We start from the raw sequence: 25,051 nt of genomic DNA on the forward strand, positions 1-25,051 counted from the left end.
ATTTTCATGGCCTCTGGAAGATGAGGAACCCACCTCTGACCTTCAGTTTATCAAAGTAGTGATTTATTGAATCCTTGTAGCTGTCTGCCTCAGGGTCGCCAGTGAGGGCTGGAAACCTCCTGCCTCAGCTCTGGCCTCCCGAGGCACACTCTTCTCAAGGATTCTACTCATTGCCTTAGGGAACAGAGGGGTGCAAGGGCCTCTCTTGCTGGGGGCTGACATATCTCCTTATCAGGCCCTGGGATGGGGGGGTTGGCCATGGGGAGATGGTAGGGAGAGTGTCATTTTGGCAGCTTCTCCTCTGCTTTCCCTTCTCCCCTCCCAGAAGTCCAGCAGAATTTCTTCTCTAGGTTTAGATCTTGTTAACAAAGACAGACTTCTTCAGGATGCTTCTGTCTTCACCTGGATGAAAATACAAGGGATTACAAAGGCTGCCACCTGTTTTAAATGAGCTAGAAAGGAAAATCACTGGGAATTCAAACAAAGTAAAATTCCAAAGTTGTCGTGCTATCCCAATTTGGAGGCCCTAATAAAGGCAAAACATCACTCGAACAGTAGGTAGCTATGGGAATTAAGAGAAGGAAACAGATTTGAGAGACAATAAGGTTGTAAAGCTTAATCTCTGAGAACAATCTAGACTGCAGAGCTTCTAAGTTTGGAGAGGCTGGAAAGTGACATGGGAAGAGGTAGACTTTTGACATGCACCCTGGATTCACAGCCCAGCTTAACTGCTTGCTGGCTGTAGGAACATGGGCAAATCAGCACAACTTCTAAGACTTAGTTTCCCCATTAGTCAAATAGGGTGAATGCTACTTACTCATGTGGTTGTTAAGGGTATTAAGTAAAGTTCGTAAAACAGTAGCCATCACCTGGTGAGGATCCGGGAGCCCTGATGGCTATTGCATAACGGTGCCATTAGAACAGGCAGTGCTGGAGGAGGAGCAAGTCTGCGGGTTAACGTTTGAAGCCCACCATGTGACCTTGAAGGGGCACTGCAAGGTATCCAAGAGTTGCAGGAGGGAGGTAGATGTATTAGTCTGGAATTTGAAAGAAAGTTCAGGATTGAAGATAGAGATTTGGGAGGCTTCTGACTTCAAGGAGTAATGGTAACCTTGGGTTATGCATGGGGTCCCCCAGGGAGATCATGTATAATGGGAGAAGGTAGAAGACCAGCTGCCAGGCCCACAAATCTGTTCCAACGTCGAGTGACCGCTTAATACCATGCCCCTCAGTGTCACCTTTAAAATGACATCATTGCTTGGAGGTGAATCTGAATATCCCACTCAGGGTCTTCATTTCAAAGATATAGTCTCATTGTTCACCATGATCCGTCTTGCTGAAATAAAATTTAGTTGTCTGTAATCCACCAAACCGGGTGGGCTCCTTTCCATCTGGAAACTAAAACACATTCGAGAGACTTTACAAAAACAAACCTTGTACATGGTCAGTCTAGAGGATTCTTTCACTGAGAACCAGGGCAGACTTCCCAGTGTTTGAGGGTTGCCCAATTCTTTCCCACTCAAATCATTAGAAATAAAAGTCAGTTTGGAGAATTTGCTTAAGTAAAATCAGGAGTCGCTAGAAGTGAATGAGCTGAAACTGGAAGGAAATCCCTTTGTTCAATGTGGGTTTCAGTGAATGCCCAGCAGGCGGCTAAACCAGTTCATTAAGAGAGAAAAAGACATGTTCTTAAATGCTGTTCTCAGAAGCAAATGCCTAGAAAAACATACTGTGACAGCAAAAACACATCCTGGAACTCATAAACCCTAGATCTGTGAAACTTTGGTTTTTGTCATCAACGAATAAATAAACTTACCAAAAAATATTTCCCCCTTCATTTAAAACAATTAACTAATGTGTTTAGCATCTGCCAGTCTTCACTCCTAGAAAAATGTGATTCTTGTTACTCTGGAACTCGGAAACATTTATCTGTAGGATTGTTTAATTTTATAGGGTCATTTTTAACCACATACTTAAAAAAGAACAATTGACGTTATGAAAACCCTTTTTCCCCTCTGCTTTAGAAATTAAATTCTGAGCTGAAAAGCGGTCTGCAAGTAGCATCCTGTCAAACTAAGATGTGTTATTTTTCCTGTCTCTTCTCTGCTTTATTAAATCGTCATATACTGCACATGATTTTCCCCCCAGGTCGGGCCTGCCTCGGGCTCTCTGTTGTATTGTTAACTATTTAAGCATTAGACTGGCGCAGAGATGGCAGGTGGGAAAAGCTGAGGGACTTGATCTCCTCCCTGCCAGAGTTCTCCTCTTTCACGAGTGCTGCTTACATTGAACAGCTTAAGAATAAGCTCCTGTGTGAGCCCTCGGAGGCCAAGGAGTATTGTTGAATTCAGAAAGGAATCGCTTTCTTTTTGTGATAATTTGAATATTTTCACAATGAAGCTAAGCTACTTCACTGCCTGGTTTGCGTACCTCACGTTATGTGCACCCTTTCCTGGGAAGCAGAAGAACCCCTGCCTCTTTGAATACATAAATTGGTATTGTTCGTTTGTGAGATGGGTAGGCGCAAAGGAAGAATCATCTGGAAGAATTTTACTCTTTTGCTTTAATGTCTTTTTAAAGCTCTTTCAAAAAAATTTTTATACAAGCCTTTGGAGACCACCCAATTAAACCACCACAATAAATGTTGAGCATTTTGAGAAAAGAGATGGACCATGAAGATGATTTGTAAAGTGTTTATACAAGCAAAACAAGGAATGCGTTGGAAACAATTTCCCTAAATGACTCAGACAAATAACCTGCTCACCTCCAGTTTTTTCCTGTATTGTGATGCATTATTTTTAAAACAGTTGTCCAAAAATGGCCTTGATTTTTCCATTTTTAACTTCAAAGGATGTTATCATACAAAATAAATGGACATAGCCTTTTTGATCAAATTCACAGAAGAAAATAGGCAAGTGAATAAATCACTTAGGTGAGATATTAATTGGCTTCGTTCCATAACAGATTTGCCTTTGTACTAGTTAAGAAAATCCTGAAAAGCTTTCCTGTAAGAGGAGCAATTGATTGGAATAGTCTTGGTAGGAAGAAACCAAGTTTGATAATTACTTGGTGAACAGAAATGCTGGTTTCCAAATGCTCATCAGGGTTCAGTGGCACAAAGCTGGCTGTAGACTTGGCTTCTGTAGATTTGGTAAAAACATAAATTCTTGGGGTCCCAGTGATGCTGTTTTAGTCTGCACTGATTTGCCCTGTGGCCACCCAGGAATCTGTATTTTTAAAAGTTTTCCTTGCTGATTCTAATGCATAGCCAGGTTTAGTAACCATTTAATTAAATATTCAATGTGGAGACTTCAACCTTCTTGCACTGCAAATTTGATAAATCTTTATTTATATGAAGCCCCTTTGTTGAGTGCCAACTGGTTATTTGCTGACTTTCTTTCAATTCAGAATTTGTTTTAGGTTCTGTTATTGCATAGATTTGCATACCTGTTTTATGGTATTTTAATACTGTTGGTTTAAAAAAATACCATTTCCTCTGAGTGCTCTTTTGAATATTTTATGTAAGCAATTTCATGTGTTCTTTTTGTTCCACTTGCAGAAAGCAGGGGAAAAGTTGAGAGTTTTTCTTAATCCAGTTGCAAGTAGGACAAAGGATATAAGTACTTAAAGATCATCTATTAAAATGCATGAAAACACACTAGAAAATCTCCTCTGCACGTCGCCAGTCGTGTGTATGCTCTAGAAGTGAAGCTCGGGGGTAGCATAATGGAGGAATGTTTTCCTAGCTTCATTCCCTGACGATGTACAAGGTCTTTTCTCACAGGTTTGAATCTTCAGACAAACTTCTGGGAGGACTCAGTCCCTGCCTCGCAGCAGATGTTTCCTGTCACTCAGTAGGTGCGCATGTTTTAAGATTATTTCTAGTTGGGCATGTTTATTAATGATTGCTTGGAAACACATCATAGGCAAGAACATGCTGGAGGTTCAGGGTACTTCAAAAAGGTTCTAGTAGAAAATAAACACATTTCCTCCACAAACTGCAAAATACCCGAGAACAGGGTTCTTTTAGCCCTTTCATTTTTTTAAAGCTCAGTGCACATGCGTTTCAGGGAATTTGATGATGCAGTTAGCAACTTTTCATTACCTCTGCTGTCCCACATCCACAGCCTAGTAATACACATAGATCTATGGAATTTTCTGCTGACAACCCCGTCAGTTCAAAAGAAGAAAGCTGCCCCTGCCAACACTCCTAACTTGTATACATAGGATTTGTAAGAGGTTGTCCTCTCTTTGTGGCAGATGTAGACTGAAAGATAAGCCTGGGAAAGATGCTGGTCACATCCCAGCCACCCGAGGCAATCCAGTCATACTTCCTGAGGCTTTATTTGAAAACACTGTTGTAAAAGCTGTTGCTGAACTTCACTGCTCATGTAGACAGCGTGGCTAGAAGGGATGGCAAAGCATAAGTTGAAAGAGCACTTGGCTTAGTTCAGAACACCTGAGAGCAACCTCTGTTCATCATCATTATCATCCAATAATGATATTAATGGAAGCTAATGCCTTTGGGGCACTCACTCTGTGCTAGGCGCTTTGCTTGGGATAGTGTATTACTTGCAGTATCTCATTCGTCCATGCTTATGGGCAGTAAACTTAAATCCTCTTAGCCTCAGTTTCCTCATTTGTCAAATGGGGACAATGATGCTTTTCTACCTATCTCTTAGGGCTGTGAGATGGGAATTATTAGAATAGCATGAGAAAGCTTTATGAGCTCAACTGAAACAGTTTATTAAATAGTATTCTGACTCCTACTGAAATACAATATTGTCACTAAATATTTTGATTTATTGACCAAGAAATTGAAATTAATGCCAACAGGGCCAACATATCTACTAGGACCTGAGAGAGGCACTAGCAGTTCTAGTTAGGGCTGGGAGTTGGGGTGAAGTGGGGGAGAGTCTTGACTGCATCTTCTGTTTACAGTGCGCCTGACATTAGAAGACTAGGAGTGCTAGCCAGGAAGATCCTGGAATGTGTCTGCCCAGTATTCAGTGGCGAGTCCATGGGCTGCGAACAGGTGGGGGGTGGCTAACACAGCAGGCCTTGTCTGTCTCAGGAGCTGAAGGGGGCCAGCCAAAGCAGGGTGGACAGTATGATTGCAAGGCAAGCAGGGGAGGAAGAGCCACTTGAGACACTGCTCTTGGCTGCTGGGGAGGAGCTGCGAGCAGGCAGCGGTGGGAAATTGAGGCTTATTGTGAGCAAGGTGCTGGCCTCCAGGGTGACGGGGAGCGCAGAGCAGCACATGAAAGCCGCCTGCGGATGAGCCGGAAGATGGACCACACATGTGGATTGCAAGGACAGCTACTCAGAGAGTTCACATTCCTCCCCAGTGAACTGGGTATGATTGTAATGGTTTGTTAAACAAACAAAGGACCTAAAGCTGTGAATGGGAGAGAAAAAAGACTTAAGGTGAAAAGGAGAAGAGGCCCTGCTTGCTAGTGTTCCACTCTTTTTAAGCTTTCTCCCCCATTTCCTTAACATTCCTTTCCCCTTTCAGAAAAGCCAGTGTTGTCGCTTGGAAAACTTGCCTTGTCCCTTCAGTGCCATTTTCTTTTAAAATGGAAACCCGATGAAATGTTAATCAGTTTAAAAAGAAAAAAATCAAGAACCAGGATAATCTTAAAGGACTAGTGATAAATATTTTTATTTCTCAAATTAAGTATTCCTGGATGAACAATTTGCTTTGCATCCTTTGAATTTATTGGACATGATATGGAAAGGCATAGAGAAAATTCTCAAGCTTCTGGCAATAATTGTGTCTAATAAAATATGGCCTGTGTCCCGAGAGGCAGACGGGCATGCTTCTGGAGGAAGCGGAGTGAGCTTTGGAACAGGTGCAGCAGCTTCACTTTTCTCACATAACCATGCATGTACACAGTTTACTATAAGTTCTGGATAGTTCTACATCGAGCTTGAAAAAAATACTGCATGTTACTTTAAAACTGTCCATCACATTTGTGTCTAGGGTAATCCGATTTGGTCTTGGGTTCATCTCATGTAAAAAGAACCAGTTAGCATTTCAGAATAGTACCTTTCAATCTGCTGTTCTCTCCAGGTAACTGAATTACCATGTGGGAAGGATAAGTGATTATATGTAACATTTTCCTCTCTGCAATTCATCTGTAGATGGGACATCCTCACTTTCACTGGCTCCCAGTTCCCTATAGGATAAACCCAATGTCCCCTGCCAGGTGCGCTATCCCTGTTATTGGTTTTCTGACACGGGCCCTTCTCCTGTTGATCCCAGCCAGTCTGCACCACATGTTCCACAATGCCCCATACTGCTCCTGACTCCGAGCTCTTCTTCTCTATTCTCCCCTCTGCATCTGCAATATACCTCCTCCCTGGTATACTCCTAGACTCAGCCTAAATAGTCATTATCAAACTTTAGAAAGTGCAGATATTCAAAAAATAAAAATAAAAAATGAGGTCATCTATAATTCCACTGTCAAGATGCCCTGCTGCCATGTAGTTATCTGCACTTCAAGGCCTTTTTCTGTTTATTTAGTGATATGTTATTTTAGGATCAAACAGTCCACCCAAGTCTTGAGCATCCTTTCTAGATCTCAGATCCTTCAAGGTCATTCAGGTCATTTTAACGCACAAACCGGGCATCCCATGGTCAATGTAACTAATATGCTTTTCACATTTCTCTTCTCAATGTGAGCCTATATTTTCACATACTTCCTGAGAAAGAAACAGGCTTTTCTTTCCCTTGAATGGTAACCTTATTGGAAAAATAATAGGTCCTGCTGCTAATTAGAGCTGCAGTTCCTCCATGTCCTATACTTAGAGTCCCAGGAAAAGAGATCACCGCCATCAGCGATAGAAGTAGACTAGACCCTAAAAGGGCCTAAAGGTGAGACTCAAGGGTTTCTAGGGAGGGAGGAGGGGGATATATTTTCAGCTGTCATAAAGGAATGATCCCCGTTCCTGACTATAATGATTAGAAAATCTTCCCCTAATACCAAAGGCTCTTGTCTGGATTTTGGGACTTGCTCTCCACCCCTCACCCCCCACCAGGCTACTGAGAGTCTTCTTTAATAAATAGTCCTCTTCAAACAAGGCAGTCCCATCTCAGCTTGAGAACCAGGCCTGGGCTTAACCCTTGCCTTTCTCAATGCACACATCTATTTTACTTACTTGTAGACATTTGTCTATTTTGTGTGTGTGTGTGTGTGTGAATGTTTCTATTTAAAAATACAATGCATATGGTAGGGAGAGGTGAGGAGGCGTGTTAAAGATCCAAGAGTCTGCAACAGTATTTCTTTTCCTCTTTTCCCCCTGGTGGGTACTATACTGGATGACCCATCTGGAAGAAGGCCTTTGGCCCTTTTATGGGGATCCTGGCTCTCCCAGCCCCTTGCTTCCATGCTGTACGGATGAGGAAGGCCAGTGGTGGAAGTGGCCCCAGATCTGTGAGAGATGAAGCACTTCTGTGGTGTCAGATTCCAGCTCCCTGCTCATCGGAGTCATCCCTTCCCTCTTGAACGTTTTATTGGCATCCTCTACCTACCTCTACCACCTCACTCCATCTCCATGTAGATGCAGTCAGGGGCTAGCCTTAAAAATCATCCCCTCTCCTTTCATGTTTTTTGGTGTAATGATACATATTTTAACCATTTTGTCAATGAATGTTAGTCACTGGATTATATTAGCTGAGTTATAACAGGTTGCTTCATGGTGTTGACTCTCAGATGCTCTCTGGGTTCTCAAGTGTTCCCCTTGAAAGTTTGACTCAAATGCCTGTCCCAGCCCCTGGGGTCTTGCACTGCCACTGCCTTTTTGTTGGTGGTGTTCTCTTTAAAAAATATTATCCTGCTCTTCTTTTAAGGACCTCTGTTCTCTCTAGGATATTCATGATTCTTTTTTTGAAGTTTCCTTCCCTCCATAGTCTTTTCTTCCCCGTTAGTTTTTGTGTCCGCTTTCCCTATTAAGTGCCTTCCTCTGATTTCTGGTGATTCTTGGCCTACTAATTTGTGAGTCGAACCAGTAAAGAGCTGATGGGAGCTTTGTATACTTAGGTGGGGCTTGTCAGCTGGAGCCTTGTATAGGGTAAGGTGGCGACCCCTGGAGGAACCCCCTTTGTCCTTATGGTTTGCTCTTTTCTCTTGGGCTCGTCGGCTTCCCAGGGAAGACTCCTCCATCCTCCTGGCCTGAGAGAGGGGACATTCACCCTGTGTCAGAATACTCCCCCACTTTCATACACTCTCCATAGCGAGCACTTGTGCTAGGGGAAGGAAGGGCAGGTGCCCCACTGCAGGCACCAGGAGAGGTCAGGAGGGCTCAGTGCTTCACTAACAGACTTTCACCTGCTGCTTTCCTACCTGTTTCCATCCTCACTTCCAGAAGTACTTACTGTACCAAATTGCGGAGACGTATGGTAGATGCTGCAGGGTATAGCAGGTTGTTTTGTTGCCTCTTATTGCTGGCTTAAAGTTTAGCTTTCTTAAGATGACCAAGTCGATCACTGTTTGTTTACCTGCTTTTCAGCTTCCAAAATTTGTTGTTTTCCCCCTTTTATATTAGGCTGTGTTTTAGAAAAATCCCACCATCACTGTTTTAGTAGAATTTTTGGAGAGACCAGAGCTACATGCTTTTATTCAATTGGCCATCTTTAACTAGATATTACACTATTTGTAAACAGAACACACCCTGTCCCTTTTCAGATGTTCTGGCTAGGATGTGGATTTGATGTTCCAAAGCTGTAGCATCATCATCTGGACAGCTTTCTCAATTTTCTCCCTGAATACTGAAGAAATAATTCACTTTGTCTTTCTTGTTTATCTTAAGCCTCATTTCTTAGAAAGTAAGAGCTTAGTCACTGGGTTAACAAAATTCAGTGTCTCAAGGTGACAGCTGAAAAGAACCTATAGGCAACAAGCCTGATGGCTCAGCAGGTGGCTCTCTCAGAGAGAATAGAAGGGCAGGTGGTGTCTCCTACAATGAGGATAAGCTAGAATGAAAGCTCTTCAAACACAGTAAGGTGGAGATCTCTACTGGGCCTCACTGTGTGGAGAAGGAACTCATGCCTCTGCCTGGGAGTGACAGAGAAAAGTAGAAATTTGCCAGGTAGACAAGGGTTCCCAGGACATTCCAGGAGGGAGAAAGCCAGAAGCGTGAGAGAAAGTAGCACTAGAAGGAAACAGCAAGTAGATTGATCTTTGGCCTTGCCTTTAGGCCATGATGGGAGTGAGGTCTGCAGACATGGCAGCCATGACTACCTGGAGGTTCTGGACATCATCTTTCTACTGATGACATTTCTAAATAGCTTTTTAAAAATTTGATAGAGACTGCTACCAAAGTCCTTCAAAGAACTGATATTGAGAAAAACAACTGTGTTGGAAGACCAAAAGTGGAAATTCAATTTCCTCTCAGAAATGGGTCTTGCATTGATTGTGTCAGTGGGGACAATAGAAATAGAAGCCAGAAGTCACAGTTTATTTTAAGAATGTTGTAAAGCAGTTGTGCCCCATTAGATGATTGTGTTATGTAGCATTGGGGAAGTCCTGGAACTACACGTGTGTTCTGACTTCCCCCTCCACCCTCGTATACCCCTGTCCCCTGGGAACACAGTCTTTCCTGGCTGTTACCATATATATATGTTCTTCTTCCAGTCTGATCCTCTCTCATCCCCAAAATAATCAACATGAGCACAACGAAGCAGATGGCACAAGCCTTCTTTGGCATACTGGCAGATCTGTATCACTCACTCAGTATTTTTAGAATCAAGGGGACTGAAAATTATGTCCTGAGACGTTTTGGGGTAAGACTTACTATCTGCTCTGTCAGTTCTGTTAGGATCGATGGTGGTCTGCCAGATAATAGAAAGCTGTCCTAAGTTGTTTTAAGGATGTGGCCAGAAAGTGCATCGGGTTTCAACCAAAGATTGGGCTCATCAGTAAACAGCCAGAGCCGATCAAGTGCATGGTGATGAGAGATGTTGTATATATCCACACAGTTTTTTTTTTTTTAATAACTAAGCTTTGACCCTCAGCCACAAAGAGTTTATAATCTGTTGGGGAAGACAGTCTTATTTTTACAGAAGTTTATTCTTATATCATGAAAACAAATATTTATTTTATTCTAAGGCCCATATTGAAGAAATACATAGTTATAGTGATTAAAAATTACTATGAATTTGAGTTCATTAAGGACTCTGAAGAAATTAAAGAATGTTCACTATCATATAACTAATTTAGTTCTGAGGACCAACTTTGCACTTAGTGTTAGGCTAGGTATATTAAACACACGAATCTGGAACTCAAGATAAAGCCTTGGGAAAAGATATTCATGAAATAAGCATAAAAACGAGAGGCTTTGTGTTTTAGTCTTTGAGGGAAATGTTTTGGTCTTTGAGGGAAACTTGAAGTTGGAGGAAATGTGTCTCATCTTTAAATAAACCATGGCCATGTCTAACGCTCAGACTGTCCCCTTCATCTTTGAGGGCTCAGGGGAAATGTATGCATGGGTGATGTCCATGACTGCTGGCGTTTTGAATCTAGAGAAGAAGTGGCTGGAAAGAGATCTGGAAAACCTCATTCAGTGCCAAAGGGCAAGTTTTTCAATTGAATAAGCTTTATTTTTTTCTTTGTACTCCTAGTGCGTTTGGTAAGCAATTAGTCAAGGTTTACATCTGCTGAGAAAGAATGCCGGCGTTCTACTTGCCACCTCTTGTGTCCTTTCTGCACATGTGTTGTCCAAACTGCCGCTTCTTTCGGTACAATTGATACAGTATAGTATCCATAGGGAGAGAATGTGTCTCCTTCCGGTTACATCCATAGCTAAATGGTTAGAACGTGAGCTGTACATTGACACGTGGTTCTACAGTACTTTTAATCCCAGTGTTTCATAAATACTGTATATTTGTAGGGTGTTCATTTAGATTACAGTGTGCTTTCAGATCCATTTTGTTTCAGTCAATTGTCCCAGCAGCCTGTTTACATACATCAGGTAACTATCACAATTGAGGAAACCGAAACTCAGGACACAGATAACATGGATAAGCTGGAATTTGAACTGGGGAATCTTTCCACTGGATTCACAGAACAAGTGGCTGGATTTACAGCTTCAAGGTAAACACCTGAGGCTGAATCAGTAGCACAGTTGTGTGCAAGGAAAACACAGCCTTGCCTTCATCTCCTTTCATGGGGATACCAAGAGTCTGCCTGTGCCATCCAGTACAGGAGCCACTGGCTCTATGTAGCAATTTAAATTAAAGTTAAAGTAAAAAATTCAGTTTCCCAGAGGCACATTTTGAGTGTTCTGTAGCCATCACATCTGTAACATTTCCAATATTGCAGAAAGTTCTGTTGGACATACTGGTCATCTCACAAAGCAAGAGTTGGGGAGAATCAGTTTACTGAGATAAGTTGGAAAAAGTATATATGCAGGGCCTTAAGTAGGTGAGAGAAATACAAAACCTTCCCCAACAAACCAGTCCTTCTCTGAAGGGGCGAGTGGGATGAAGGCTATTTTGAGTTCAGCTATAAAGGTGAGGAGAAAAAGATGCATTTTCAAACTTCATACTCTGTGTGTGTTAGTCTTTTTTAATAAAAAAAGAACACAGAGCAATTCCAAGTGAATGAGTGTGTTTTATAGCTGGGCCGGTATTATGGCCAGACTTAGGCTGGATGAGAAGTAGAACAGATCATGATACCTAGCAGAGCAAACTCGGCAGGCGGAATAGAATTCCTAGAAGGAGTTATTTTGTTTGTGACCAGGGCTGTTGAAGATTCCTCAAGGTAGGGCCTTAGGCATGAACTAGAATACTGGAAGGGAACCAAGGGTTGGGGGAAAGGGGTTTGGACAGAGCCAAGACAGGTAGTTAGGTAAAGTCACACATAATTGCAGAGGTTGTGCGTGCTGCTAGAATCAAAGCCATCAGAAAGAGGGCGTGGTGCCAAGGTGCTGGCCGAGGATGCCTGTGTGTCCCCTGGTTTGGATTAGTGCTGACCAAAGGTGCCTAAGTCAGCTTTCAAGTTTCTAAGTGGGTGGGGCAGGATGGTGAGGGGCATTTGCTTGGCACTGTGAACTCTGTCCAGACACTGAAAACATTTACAACAGAAGATGAGGAACTCTACAAGTTTCCTGGAATTTTTGCTGGTTAGAAAAGGAGTATGTGTTTGTTTATGCCTGTGTACTACGTAATACTATATTTAAACATGCTTAAACTGTTATTGCAATAAAGTTTCATCTAGTTAGACTCATACTTTCTGATCTGAAAGTAACCAAAAAGGTAAGTAAAAATTAACTTTTAACAATAAAGAGCAACTCTAGAGACATGGCAATAAATGACTGCAAGGAGCAGGGAGGGTTTTAAAGACTCACTGCAATTGGTCAGCTTACCATGAGTGCTCTGCTTACTGGCAAAGTTCAGCAAATGCTGGCCTGTGGACAAAAGCTACTCAAGTGTACTTCACCTAAGCATACAGTACTCTTAATTTTTTTAAGTATTGGCACTTGAAAGGTGAGCATTTACCCACCTGAGAATCTCTCTCTAGAATAGCACAGGGTGATAGTGATCCAGGGCCTTACACTGGCAGGTAGTGGCAGGTAGAGGCCAATTTGAAACCTGCTGTCAGAGTCCAGGGATGAAATGTAGGGAGCTAGTCCAGGTCCTGAGAGTGCAGCTAGGAGGAGACATCTCCAAGTGTAAGTTTTTGGAACAGTTTCTCAGCTCGGCTGGAAAGCCACCCTAGTAAGTGAAGTATTGTTCATGATGTAGCCTCAGACACTTCAGGTTCCTCCAATGATGGCCAATTGGTAGAAAAAGAACATGGTTTTTGATGACTGTGGCTGAGTCAGAAGGGTGATAATGATTTGGGTTTAAGACAAGTTGGGTTTGAGGAGGCAGTAGGCCCACCTCCTGGAAGTGGCCTACCAGCAGGTAGCTGGATGGGCCCTCCAGGGTAGGGCCAGGGAATGAAGAAAGGTCCATAAACAAAAGAGGAAGAGGTTAGTAGAACTTACTAGAGGATGGTGCCTACAAATCTGAATGTGGCCTGAGCTGGTTCCTGAGCTATCAGCTTTGTGCCACCACATCAGTGCAACCAGACAGACTAGACTAGCTTTATGCACATTCTGTTTATATCAGCCCTTCTGCAGAGTAATCTTACAAACAAATTAACTTAGGTGTATACAAATTATTTCTTATCCTCTGGAAGTTTAAACAGGTGTGATAAGCAACTAATGTTATGCCAACAATGAGTGACGAGGAAGAGCCCATGGTTTGAATAAGCGTGGGTGATTTTTGTTTATGGACCAGTAAAAACACTTGAACACACTGAGGGAGGTTTTTGTTGTTGTTGTTGTTGTTGTTGTTGTTGTTGTTTTCCTCTTTGGTCAACTGAGCTTCACAGTGACCTGAAATAGACAATACTGGATCTGTGGAAAGAACTGTCCTTATGAGAGGAAAAGTGTGCTCCACTGGCCATCAGTGCTTGACTCCTCACACTCTCAGAAGCCAGATGTGTAGATTTATATGCAGACGGCCCTCTCGCAGGGAGAATTATGTTCCATGAGCACCATTTAAAGGAACGTGGTGATTGTGGGTAGTTGATTCTGAAGCGGTCAGGGAGGAAAAGCATTGTTTTCAAATGGCTAATGCAAGAAAACTGTTCCTCTTCTCTCCACAGCCAATCCGGGGACCCAGGACATGCCCCAGCTATAGTGATGCAGATTACCTTTCTGCTCCTGAATCGCACCTGTGCCTCAGACTTTCTCCCCCCAGCTTGAGACTGCATGTAAACTGGGATGTGTGAAAGCAGGAAGCAAAGCTAGTGACAGCTGAGAGGCCCATGTCTGGATAGAACCAGGCCCACGATGCTGCCTTTCCCGTGGTCTGGAGTTCAGCTGCAGGGACTCTGCTGATGTGCCCAGCACCATCCTTCTGTTTGTGCTTAAATGGCACAGCATTTGGTCAGCACATCTGAAAAGGAAGGTGTGAGAAGCAAAGCCCATGGCCACGTTCCCCTGCCAATTATGTGGCAAGACGTTCCTCACCCTGGAGAAGTTCACGATTCACAATTATTCCCACTCCAGGGAGCGGCCGTACAAGTGCGTGCAGCCTGACTGTGGCAAAGCGTTTGTTTCCAGATATAAATTGATGAGGTGAGAGGCTTTAGCAAAGGTATGCACTTTTAGAAGTATGTTTAAATGGCTTTTCTAGCCCTCAGACCACACGATGCAAGGGGAAAGGGACACAGGATCCGGATGCATTTTAGCCTTTGAGGGATTCTTTAAATCTGCATCCAGTGATTCCTGTGGTTTTATGTGACAGTCTTGTTACGTAGCGTCAGTTCATTCTTTCAATAGAGATTTCTTATGCACCTACAATATACCAGGCCTCTCCCCATGGCTGGAGAAATAGGACAACGCAATTAAAACACAACCTCACTGCTCTGACAGAGCTATACAGGTGGAAGAAGTTGTTCTTCACTGCCTGATGAAACCTGGGAAGGCTTCTCAGATGGGGACAATCTTTAAGCTGTGACACAATGAAAGAGGAGGAGGCAGAGAGGATGTTCTGGGAAAGCCGTAAGTCTTGGCCTTAAAGCACCCATGTTCAGAGGGTACTACCCGCGGAGGAGCAGATGAGGCTAAAAGTGCAGGCAGGAAGGAAGCCACATATAGCAGGCCTTACCTCTGTCTGAGAGGGTTTGTCTCATTCAAGTGTGTAAGTAGTGAAGTAATATGATTTGTTTAGTATCCTAGAAAGAGGACTCTGATAATAATTTGAAGAAGTGGCAGGTAGGCTGATTTGAAACCTGCTCTCAGAGTCCAGGGATGAAATGTAGGGAGCTGGTCCGGGTCCTGAGAGTGAAGCTAGGAGGAGACATCTCCAAGTTTAAATGTTTAGAACACAGTTTCTCAGCTTGGGTAGAAAGCCACCCTAGTAAGTGGAGTTCAGGTGGTATGCAGATGAGGAGCATGTGCATCTAATCAAAGTTTTAAAGGCATCCATGACACACCAAGGATAAAAAGCACTGTTTTAGTGGACGAGTCTTTAAAAAAAAAAATCACATTTAATCTAAGTTATTTATTGAATGCCTGTTAGGTACCTACTTCCATGAGGGATATGAATACATTTGATGTAGTTTCTGCCCCCAGAGGATCTTTTTAATATCACAGGAAGGCTCCGTGTACATGCAGTGGCTGTGCTGCACAGTACCGGAACTGGTAATGAGCATGGTGTGTGTTGTGTCTGTGCACTCAGAGCCACACACATACCACGCCCACTCATACGTGCTGCTTTTGATACTTGGTTAAGGAAAATGCACCATTTGCCCTTAATTTCATGAAATAAACTTTGAAGTTTCAACTTTGACTGTTCACATACAAACGCCTGGAGAGAGCCAGGCTTTAGCAAGTGAGACTTTGCATCTGACTGGTACTACCATAGACATTATGAAATCTTGGAGTGACCCTGGAGGAAGGCACTTGAAAGAATGAAAAGATGGAAATTATGCTCCTGGCCCTTAAGAATACCACTGTTATACATAATGTAATGTAATAAGTTGGTTTTAAAAGTTAGCCTGCAAATGCTTACGTATTTTAAAATTCAAATGTCTTCTGTACATGGGCCCCCCTCTAGCTGTCACGAGCAGAAGTACTGAGTGCCGATCATGTGCATGATTTTGTTGCAGAGGCTCCCTGTTTTGCATGAAGCTTCTTGCGTGTGCGTAGGGTAAGGGTCCTTATCCAAACATGAGAGCAGCGCTGGCTGTAGCTGAGTCACAGTGAGGACACTAAAGCTGTAGATAAAGACTGAGACACATACAAGAGACCAATGTTTAGAAAAGAAGCATTAGTGGGGTAGAACTATTGGAATTACAGTTGACCCTTGAACAACGTGAGTTTGAGCTGCGCAGGTCCACTTATACACAAATATTTTTCAACCAAATGCAGATTGAAAGTACAGTATTTGCAGGGTGTGAAACCTGTGTATACTGAAGGCTGACTTTTCATACACACGTGGTCCACAGGGTGGACCGCAGGACTTGAGTATACGTGTATTTGGGTATGACAGGTAGAATCAGTATCCTGCATGTTCCGAGAAATAATTTACTATGGTAAACTGCACTGAAAAAGAAGTCTTAAGTCATGTTTAGAAGGTAGTTGTTCTGAGCAAGGAAAATGGCTTGTTCAGTTAAGGGCGTAAAGAGAGGCAAAAAGGGGAGCTGTCAGTGTACTTTATGTACGAACTGCCTTCCCTACCTCAGCCCCCAGCATGTCTTGCCTCTCTTGCCTGAAGCAGTGATATAATAAAGGACTGGAAGAGTGTGAGATGGCAGGATGCTTTCGGTTTTGCTTTTAAAAAAAGGATGATACCTGTAATTCCAGTACTTTGGGAGACCGAGGTGGGTGGATTATGAGGTCAACAGATAGAGACCATCCTGGTCAACATGGTGAAACCCTGTCTCTACTAAAAATATAAAAAATTAGCTGGGCCTGGTGGTGCACGCCTGTAGTCCCGACTACTCAGGAGGCTGAGGCAGGAGGATCACTTAAACCTGGGAGGCGGAGGTTGCAGTGAGCTGACATCGAGCCACTGCACTTTCCGGCCTGATGACAGGGCGAGACTCCATCTCAAAAAAAAGAAAAAAAGATGGGGCAACAGAGGTTGAAGGAAAAAATAACTGACTTGATTAACCAGAAAACATAATGTGGGTTCCAGTGCAGCAAATAATGAAACCAGTTAGAGACAGCAACAGGCAAGAAAAGATGATTTGGCAAGGTTGGAGGTCCTAATGTGAGCAATCAACCTCTAAATAATTCTAAGATCACTGATATGATCCAGATGATACCCAAATATGGTGGCATTGGGTACTGACTCTAGGACATACTAAAGCTGTTTTCATGGGTTATAAGGTAAGATGAAAAACTGAGGGAAAGAAACAAGTCGTTGAAGTAATTTCAGCTACAGGATAAGAATGTTCTAGATCAGGATTGTTGCATAAGTAAGTAAGGGATAAATTAAAAGGGAAAGAAGTAGATGCCAGGCAAGGGAAAGAGTCAAGAAATTCAGAATGTGGGAGCTAGTGAAGTTTGGAAGGCAGTGGTCTTGTTCAAGTACTACTGGGGTGTCAGCTTGCACCCCACTTACAGGTAGTACAGGTGCAGGACAGGAAAGAGTGGGTAGGAGATAACCAGGTGAAGTCATTAACCTGGTATTGATCTACCCATGGGTGATAAATGAAATCAAATCAAATGAAAATCCTCTATAATGAAAGAAAAGAGAGAGGTACAAACTGACTCGAGAGCTGTGGGTCACCAGTACTGGGCCAAGAAAAAAAAAAAAAAGGTTTAAATACCAAGTGTGTAAGCCAGCCCCACTTCATATTTATTCCTGCGATATATATATACATATAGATATCTTGTACAACAACATGGCTATTTGCCCTCTAACATGCTCTAAAAACCCTTTCTCCAACCTGTGCATTTATTTAGATAGACCTAGAACGTGGAGACACTAGCACAATCTGATTCCTCAGATGCCCATAGTGTTGGTTCCTGTCCCTGCCTTACAGTACCCACCATGTTATCATTTATGTGCGAACCAGCCGTGGTGTCCTGGAGGGAAGGGAAGGGATGCACACAGCAGGCTTTTTTATTTTTTATTTTTAATGAGAGACAGGAGGGAGGCATGAGGTTGTACTTTACTTTTAAGAAAATGACAGTTTGATTCAGATTAGCTTTATATTTTTTGAACTGGCTTCCAGTCGGCCTCTAGGTGGGGGCCTCCACTCAACAGCTGCTGTTGTAGACCCCTCACCAATTCTGGCTCCACAAGAGGAGCAGGAATAAACAGTATAGGGCAGATGTTGGCTGAAAGGTGTAATTAAGCATACTTTTGACTTAAACATACTGTCTTAAAGAGATCCTATCTCTTTTACGGAATGAGTTGTTAGAAATTCTTTTGTATCTAACGTGAAAGCTCACAGGGTACAACTGCACTTAAATTGTCAGTCAGGACAAGCTTTAGCCTCTCAAGACAAAACCTGTAAAGGAGGTAACCCTGAGGGATATGAAGCTACAAGTTGTAATGAAGGATTGTTTTATAGGAGATGCTAACATATAGTGCTCTGTGTTTTAGTTATTAAAATGAACCCTTTTAAAGCTCAAGGATGACAAACTCAGGGTTTCCTTATGCACTGAGCTTTTAAAAGCCAATGTTGAGTTTAGATGTTAGCAATTCAGTGGAACTGTGAAAAAGATGGAATTGTGGTGGCTTTCCATAACAATTTCTTCTTCACAAACATAAAATAGCTATTTTGAAATTCCAAATTGACTAGATGGACTATGGCTTGTCCCTGAGCCATTGTTGAAGACAGACTTACAACTCTTATTAGGAGTAGCAGCTTCATATTTAAAGAAGAAAGTCTTTTTGAATTTTGCCAATTAAATTACCAGTGACCTTTAAGAAGTAAGTCGAAGGTGTCTTAGAGGGAAAATTTGAAGTAATGGAGACAGGCAGCAGCATCAGAGATAAGAGCTGATAGGCAAGCTTTGAATGAAGGAAATCAAGACAGTGGTGAGATCTCACGGTGGGCAGAGGCTGAGGCTGCAAGCACAGGCAGCAGGCTGATGTTCACAGTCCTATTAGACACTTTTCTGAGCTTAAGGATGGACTTTTTAAGAGGCTCCGAAGAGTTACCTGTCCATGGCCTGAACTTTCTGTCTCAAACAACAGAAACATAGGAACTAGGAGTGATAACCTAAAACTGGGGCTTTATGTGGTTCTGGGTAGCAGGCAAATTGAGTCACTTGAATTTCCAGAGTACAAAAGACCTTTTAACCCCTTCCTGAAAAAGATTTTTCATGGTCACATATTTTTAAATACTTGCATACTTTGTTTAGAAATCTGTATACATTTAAAAAACATGTTCTCTTAAAGAATATTCTGGCCAGGCAGGGTGATTCTTGTCTGTAATCCCAACACTTTGGGAGGCCAAGGCGGGAGGATCACTTGAGCCCAGGAGTTTGAGACCAGCATGGGCATAGTGAGACCTTGTCTCTACAAAAAAAATAAGAAATGAAAAATTTTAAAAATTGGCCAGGCCTGGTGGTGTGTGCCTGTAGTTCCAGCTATTTGAGAGGCTAAGGTGGGAAGACTGCTTGAGCCCAGGAGGTTGAGGCTGCAGTGAGCCATGATCGGACCGCCACACTCCAGCCTGGGGAAAAGAGTGAGATCCTGTCTCATAAAACGTTTTATAGGTGTGAAAAATGTATTATGGCTTTAGTATTGCTTGCTTTTTTAATTATAAAAGTTTATATATTTGGAAAATATAAGAAAGAATTTTGAAAATTATACCAAGACCCAGAGAAAACTATTAACATTTTGATATAATATTGTTTCTACACCTTACTTCAGCTCTTTAAAACAACTCTGTATTGTGAAATTTCTCCTTCTGCTCCTAGGCATATGGCTACCCATTCTCCCCAGAAATCTCACCAGTGTGCTCACTGTGAGAAGACGTTCAACCGGAAAGACCACCTGAAAAACCACCTCCAGACCCACGACCCCAACAAAATGGCCTTTGGGTGTGAGGAGTGTGGGAAGAAGTACAACACCATGCTGGGCTATAAGAGGCACCTGGCCCTCCATGCGGCCAGCAGTGGGGACCTCACCTGTGGGGTCTGTGCCCTGGAGCTAGGGAGCACCGAGGTGCTACTGGATCACCTCAAATCCCATGCGGAAGAGAAGCCCCCTAGCGCAACCAAGGAAAAGAAGCACCAGTGCGACCACTGTGAAAGATGCTTCTACACCCGGAAGGATGTGCGACGCCACCTGGTGGTCCACACAGGATGCAAGGACTTCCTGTGCCAGTTCTGTGCCCAGAGATTTGGGCGCAAGGATCACCTTACCCGGCATACCAAGAAGACCCACTCACAAGAGCTGATGAAAGAGAGCTTGCAGACCGGAGACCTTCTGAGCACCTTCCACACCATCTCGACTTCATTCCAACTGAAGGCTGCTGCCTTGCCTCCTTTTCCTTTAGGAGCTTCTGCCCAGAACGGGCTTGCAAGTAGCTTGCCAGCTGAGGTCCATGGCCTCACCCTCAGTCCCCCAGAACAAGCCGCCCAGCCTATGCAGCCGCTGCCAGAGTCCCTGGCCTCCCTCCACCCCTCGGTATCCCCTAGCTCTCCTCCGCCACCCCTTCCCAATCACAAGTACAACACCACTTCTACCTCATACTCCCCACTTGCAAGCCTGCCTCTCAAAGCAGATACTAAAGGTTTTTGCAATATCAGTTTGTTTGAGGACTTGCCTCTGCAAGAGCCTCAGTCACCTCAAAAGCTCAACCCAGGTTTTGATCTGGCTAAGGGAAATGCTGGTAAAATAAACCTGCCCAAGGAGCTGCCTGCAGATGCTGTGAACCTAACAATACCTGCCTCTCTGGACCTGTCCCCCCTGTTGGGCTTCTGGCAGCTGCCCCCTCCTGCTACCCAAAATACCTTTGGGAATAGCACTCTTGCCCTGGGGCCTGGGGAATCTCTGCCCCACAGGTTAAGCTGTCTGGGGCAGCAGCAGCAAGAACCCCCACTTGCCATGGGCACTGTGAGCCTGGGCCAGCTCCCCCTGCCCCCCATCCCTCATGTGTTCTCAGCTGGCACTGGCTCTGCCATCCTGCCTCATTTCCATCATGCATTCAGATAAATGATTTTTAAAGTGTATTTTTCGTATTCTGGAAGATGTTTTAAGAAGCATTTTAAATGTCAGTTACAATATGAGAAAGATTTGGAAAACGGAACTGAGACTATGGCTTATTCAGTGATGACTGGCTTGAGATAAGAGAATTCTCGAACTGCATGTATTGTGCCAATCTGTCCTGAGTGTTCATGCTTTGTACCAAATTTAATGAACGCGTGTTCTGTAATCAAACTGCAAATATTGTCATAACCAACATCCAAAATGACGGCTGCTATATATAAGTGTTTGTCATATGGAATTTAATCGTAAGCCATGATCATAATGTTAACTAAATAACTTTATGTGGCACTGCCTAGTAAGGGAACTATGGAAAGGTTTGGATCTCTCCAAACTGGGAGAATTTTAAAAATAAGAAAATAACCTTTATATGATATATTATGACTAGGCTGTGTATTTCTTTTCAGGGATTTTTCTACCTTCAGGGTTGGATGTAGTTTAGTTGCTATTACCATAGCCAACCTGTAGTTTTACATATACAATTTCTTGTGGAGCAATAGAGTTCTCCATTTTACAGAAGCATTTTAAATGTAGTTTGAATATTTTCCACAAGATGCTGCAATGTGAGTTATCACTTCATTTATCTTAAAGACTAAACTGGTTGTCAGCTACATCTAACGGAAAGAAAAATCACTGTGTAACCAGGTTAAGTGGTAAAATAATCCAGGCGTCAGTCAAAGGCATTTTGCTGACTATAATATTGATTATATTTTTAACAGGAATTTAAGAAACTATTACTGGAATTAAAAATATATATATTAAACAAGAATTTTCTTTGCTCTGTCTAGCTTAAACTACTACTCAAGCTGCTTAACTTCTTAAGTATTGTTTTTAATCACCAATAAATAAGTGCATTTGTAATTCATCAGTTTGTCCTTATTAGCTTTTATTCAAAGAGGATTATGTTTTACAATGTAACTATAATCTCTTGAATTTGGTATCTTATTAATGAGTTTTAAAGATGTAAAACCTAACCTTTTTTAAAGCTCCATTGTCTTATGTTTTTAGAGGCTTTCTTTTCCATAAACATATATCTTACATATAATAAACTTTTCAAATCTTGCAATTTGGCTTGATTAATTTTTCATACCGCTCCACCTGTGTCAACATGAACTACATACACTCAGATCAAGACAGAAAACACTTCCGGCTCCACCTGGCTCCCTCCTGCCCCCTCCTGCCCCCTCCTGCCCCCTCCTGGTCATTACTTCCCCCACAGAAACTACTGTTTGGACCTCTACTGAGCATCTATTAGAAACTTCACTTTTTTTGAGTAAAATAATTATGACTTAAGATAGAAGCTTATATGCTTCTGTTAAATTCACAGTGCTAAGATCTTATTTCTAAAAATACTGTACAATATTTTAAATCAGTCTATAATATGACATAATTTATTTCTAATGTATAGATCAGAATACTACTATCTACCAGAGTTTAGTCTAACCTAGGCTACCATGATCCACTTTTACAATGGTGTTTACCATTAATTTCTAGCCAAATTAGAAATGTACTTATTTCTTATTGGGATTTCCTCAAAGTATTATGCTCCTTAAATCTGACAGGCCTATTTCTGTTTATTTTACCAGTAAATAGGGTGGGGTAGGTAGAGAAAGGGAAGATGAATTTATCTGTCTATCCAAGAAGCCTATTGGTCAAACGTGAGAAAAACCTGACCCACTCACAGTCCTTAACAATGATGCTGATGACCACTTAAGGGGCAAACTGCTACCCAGGGTTGGAACTGAGAAGGAAGCTTAATCTGTGAGACCCAGCTGCCAGACAGACCTGGGTCTTTAAACTACAATGAAACCCACAGGGAGGAAATGAGACAAAGTGATGTAAGTTATTCCATTAGTAGGAGTCCACTGCTTGGGGATGTTTAAGTCAGTTCCCATATCCCCTCTTTGTTCTCAGAGGCAAAGCAATCTCCCAGAGCAAAAGGGGAAAAAGGAGTAGCTCATCTCAGCTAAAACCTCCTGACATCCATTTACAGAAGCTTCCACAGATACTTTTACATGGCTTACTACTGTCTCCTGTCAGTTCCACAACACATACTTGATTTTCCTGAAAACAGAACATAACATTTGGAGTTTGGTCCCCAAAATACAGAGCATAGGAATTTCAGATATTCTGCATTAGAAGCTGAGGTAGGCTGGGATTCTCCTACTTACCTTTGGACAGAAAGAAACGGTTTAATTGTCCTAATTAAAATTTTACGAGGTTAAGAAAAAGGTCTTGGATTTAAAAGTATAAGTACAACTCATTCTACAAAAAGAGATCTATTGACCCTTAAGATTGCAAAGAGGCTGGGCACAGTGGCTCATGCCAGTAATCCCAGCACTTTGGGAGGCCAAGGCAGGCAGATGGCCTGAGCTCAAGAATTCAAGACTAGCTTGGCCAATAGCGAAACCCCATCTCTACAAAAAATATAAAAAATTAGCCGGTTGTGGTGGCGCAAGTCTGTGGTCCCAGCTACCCAGGAGGCTGAGGTGGAAGGTACTGCTTGAGCCAAGATCGCACAACTGCAGCCTGGGTGACAGACTGAGATCCTGTCCCCCCCCCCCCAAAAAAAAAAGACTGCAAAGAGAAGAGAGGGTCACCTCCCAACAGAGTTCTGTATAAATCAATGCTAACGAAATGAATAGATAGCTTCTGATTTGGCCATGATAAATAAATGGCTTGAGGCCACTGAGAACATTCTTCCCACAGTATGGAAGATTTTGGTAATCTTTTCTCCTCCACTTCAGTGTTTCCCCCCAAATATGGTCTGTGTGACTGGTATATGTAAGACATTTCTACACAGTATATACATAAACATTTAAAATAAGTATAATAGCTATAATCTAATACTTACTAGATGCCAATATCAAAACTGAGATTTCACAGCTAGTACATAAAATGAAGCTAGTTAAAGATTTTCCAAGTAAGTAAATAATGTTAGTACTCCAATTACTAGTCTACTAAAAAGGTTCTAATATCAAAGCAACATTGTCTTAAAAACCCATCAAATGTCCAATTAAAAAACATCAAGTGAATTTGAATCATGCATTATACAGGTTGATGTGTTTCATGCTTTTGTTTTGAAAAATTCAAAGGGAGTAAATAAAAATTTGAAGCTAGTTTTACTTGTTCTAAGTGATGCTTCAAGAAGAATCAAGGGTATATAAACCGATGTCACATCTACCGTTCCCTCCCCTTAGGTGGCATTCTGGGGTATGCAGCTATCCAGGCTGATGGGTTTCAGGGAGCCAGCCTGAAAGCAGAAAGAAGAGGTATTTACTTTAGAACGTCATTGTTTCCACATTGAGAATGCTAAATAATATAGGCCTCTTTAGACTTTTAATTGTTTTACAAACAATTCACACTCTCAGGGAACTATTCTTTTTGAAGGTAAGGTACTTAGAAAAAGGGACAAGGCAATAACCTTTCCGGTCAAAAGTGAAGGATCATTCCCCTTTCCTATTAAGTCATAAATCAAAAACTGAATATCCTCTTTGAACTGTATGTTTAACAGAAGAGTCAGTTTCAAGAGCATACATTTTGTTAACTCAATCTGGAGTTTGTCCAAACGTCTCTTCAGTTTGCCTACTATGCATCCGTTCTCTTAAAAGTCATTAACTGACCAGGAACACCTGGATTAGAGGTGATTTTTTTTTTCTTACCTGGCTTCTAGGAGTTAATCTTTTTTAGAAGATTTACTAAATCCTTGTCTGAGTTTTGCTCCAGAAGCAGGGTCCATAGCTAATCCTTTGCAAACACAAACAGACTTGTTATTATGTCAAAGCAGAACATTACCAAGAAAAGAAGACATAATTGTGAAATCCCCACATGGGTTCAAAAGTTTCTATTCTTCCTTTGTTTCTCTTTTTTGGTGAGAGGTGGGGGAGTGTTGTGGGGAGGGTAGTAAGGGTAGGGTAGCTATAGACAAATACCCACTCTCTGGCCTGAACCAAATAAGGAAAACAGGGGCTCCCTCAGGTGTCTTCTTTCCTCTGCCCCTAGCCTCTGTTTACTCATGGACTTTGGACTGTACCTCAGGTAACCCACCTTTTATACACTAGGACTTTCGACACCCCCTCCACTATTGCCCCAGCTTTCAAAATGGACCCTGATATTTTGGATCTTCAAATTCTTTGCTAGCTCTCATATGAGAAGACTTTGCTAAGCCTTATGGAAGAATAAGCTTCCTTCCCTGCTTGAGGTTGTCTACGTGACAATGGATTCATTCTGCAAACAGTATTCTTTTCCCTTGAGCCCAGCAGCGCTGTTAGGTATGGAGATACACAAGTTTATGGATATGCGCACACCACAGCACCCCCT

The 25,051-nt window shown here is 42.3% G+C and overlaps 2 protein-coding genes across 25 annotated transcripts in view; one reads left to right on the plus strand and one right to left on the minus strand.

The window, feature by feature from the left end:
* PLAGL1 (PLAG1 like zinc finger 1) overlaps nucleotides 1-21,797 on the plus strand; it is a 114,156-nt gene extending 92,359 nt beyond the window's left edge. For 16 of the 24 annotated variants that reach the window (XM_050787400.1, XM_050787396.1, XM_050787385.1 and 13 more), the window contains 3 exons: nucleotides 3,785-3,858; nucleotides 13,656-14,130; nucleotides 19,441-21,797. In XM_050787400.1, coding sequence (XP_050643357.1) covers nucleotides 13,979-14,130; nucleotides 19,441-20,680 — 1,392 coding nt within the window. In that variant the 5' untranslated portion in view covers nucleotides 3,785-3,858; nucleotides 13,656-13,978 and the 3' untranslated portion in view covers nucleotides 20,681-21,797. The other 8 variants (XM_050787386.1, XM_050787384.1, XM_050787389.1 and 5 more) reach the window with 3 other exon arrangements.
* Nucleotides 21,798-23,779: 1,982 nt separating this feature from the next.
* ZC2HC1B (zinc finger C2HC-type containing 1B) overlaps nucleotides 23,780-25,051 on the minus strand; it is a 66,447-nt gene continuing 65,175 nt past the window's right edge. Inside the window, exons 7-8 of the mRNA XM_050787423.1 lie at nucleotides 24,394-24,478; nucleotides 23,780-23,984 (exon numbers count right to left, since the gene is read on the minus strand). Coding sequence (XP_050643380.1) covers nucleotides 24,408-24,478 — 71 coding nt within the window. The 3' untranslated portion in view covers nucleotides 23,780-23,984; nucleotides 24,394-24,407. The remainder of the gene's footprint in view (nucleotides 23,985-24,393; nucleotides 24,479-25,051) is intronic.

The sequence above is a fragment of the Macaca thibetana genome, chromosome 4, assembly GCF_024542745.1.
Source record: "Macaca thibetana thibetana isolate TM-01 chromosome 4, ASM2454274v1, whole genome shotgun sequence".
NCBI classification, from domain to species: Eukaryota; Metazoa; Chordata; class Mammalia; order Primates; family Cercopithecidae; genus Macaca; species Macaca thibetana.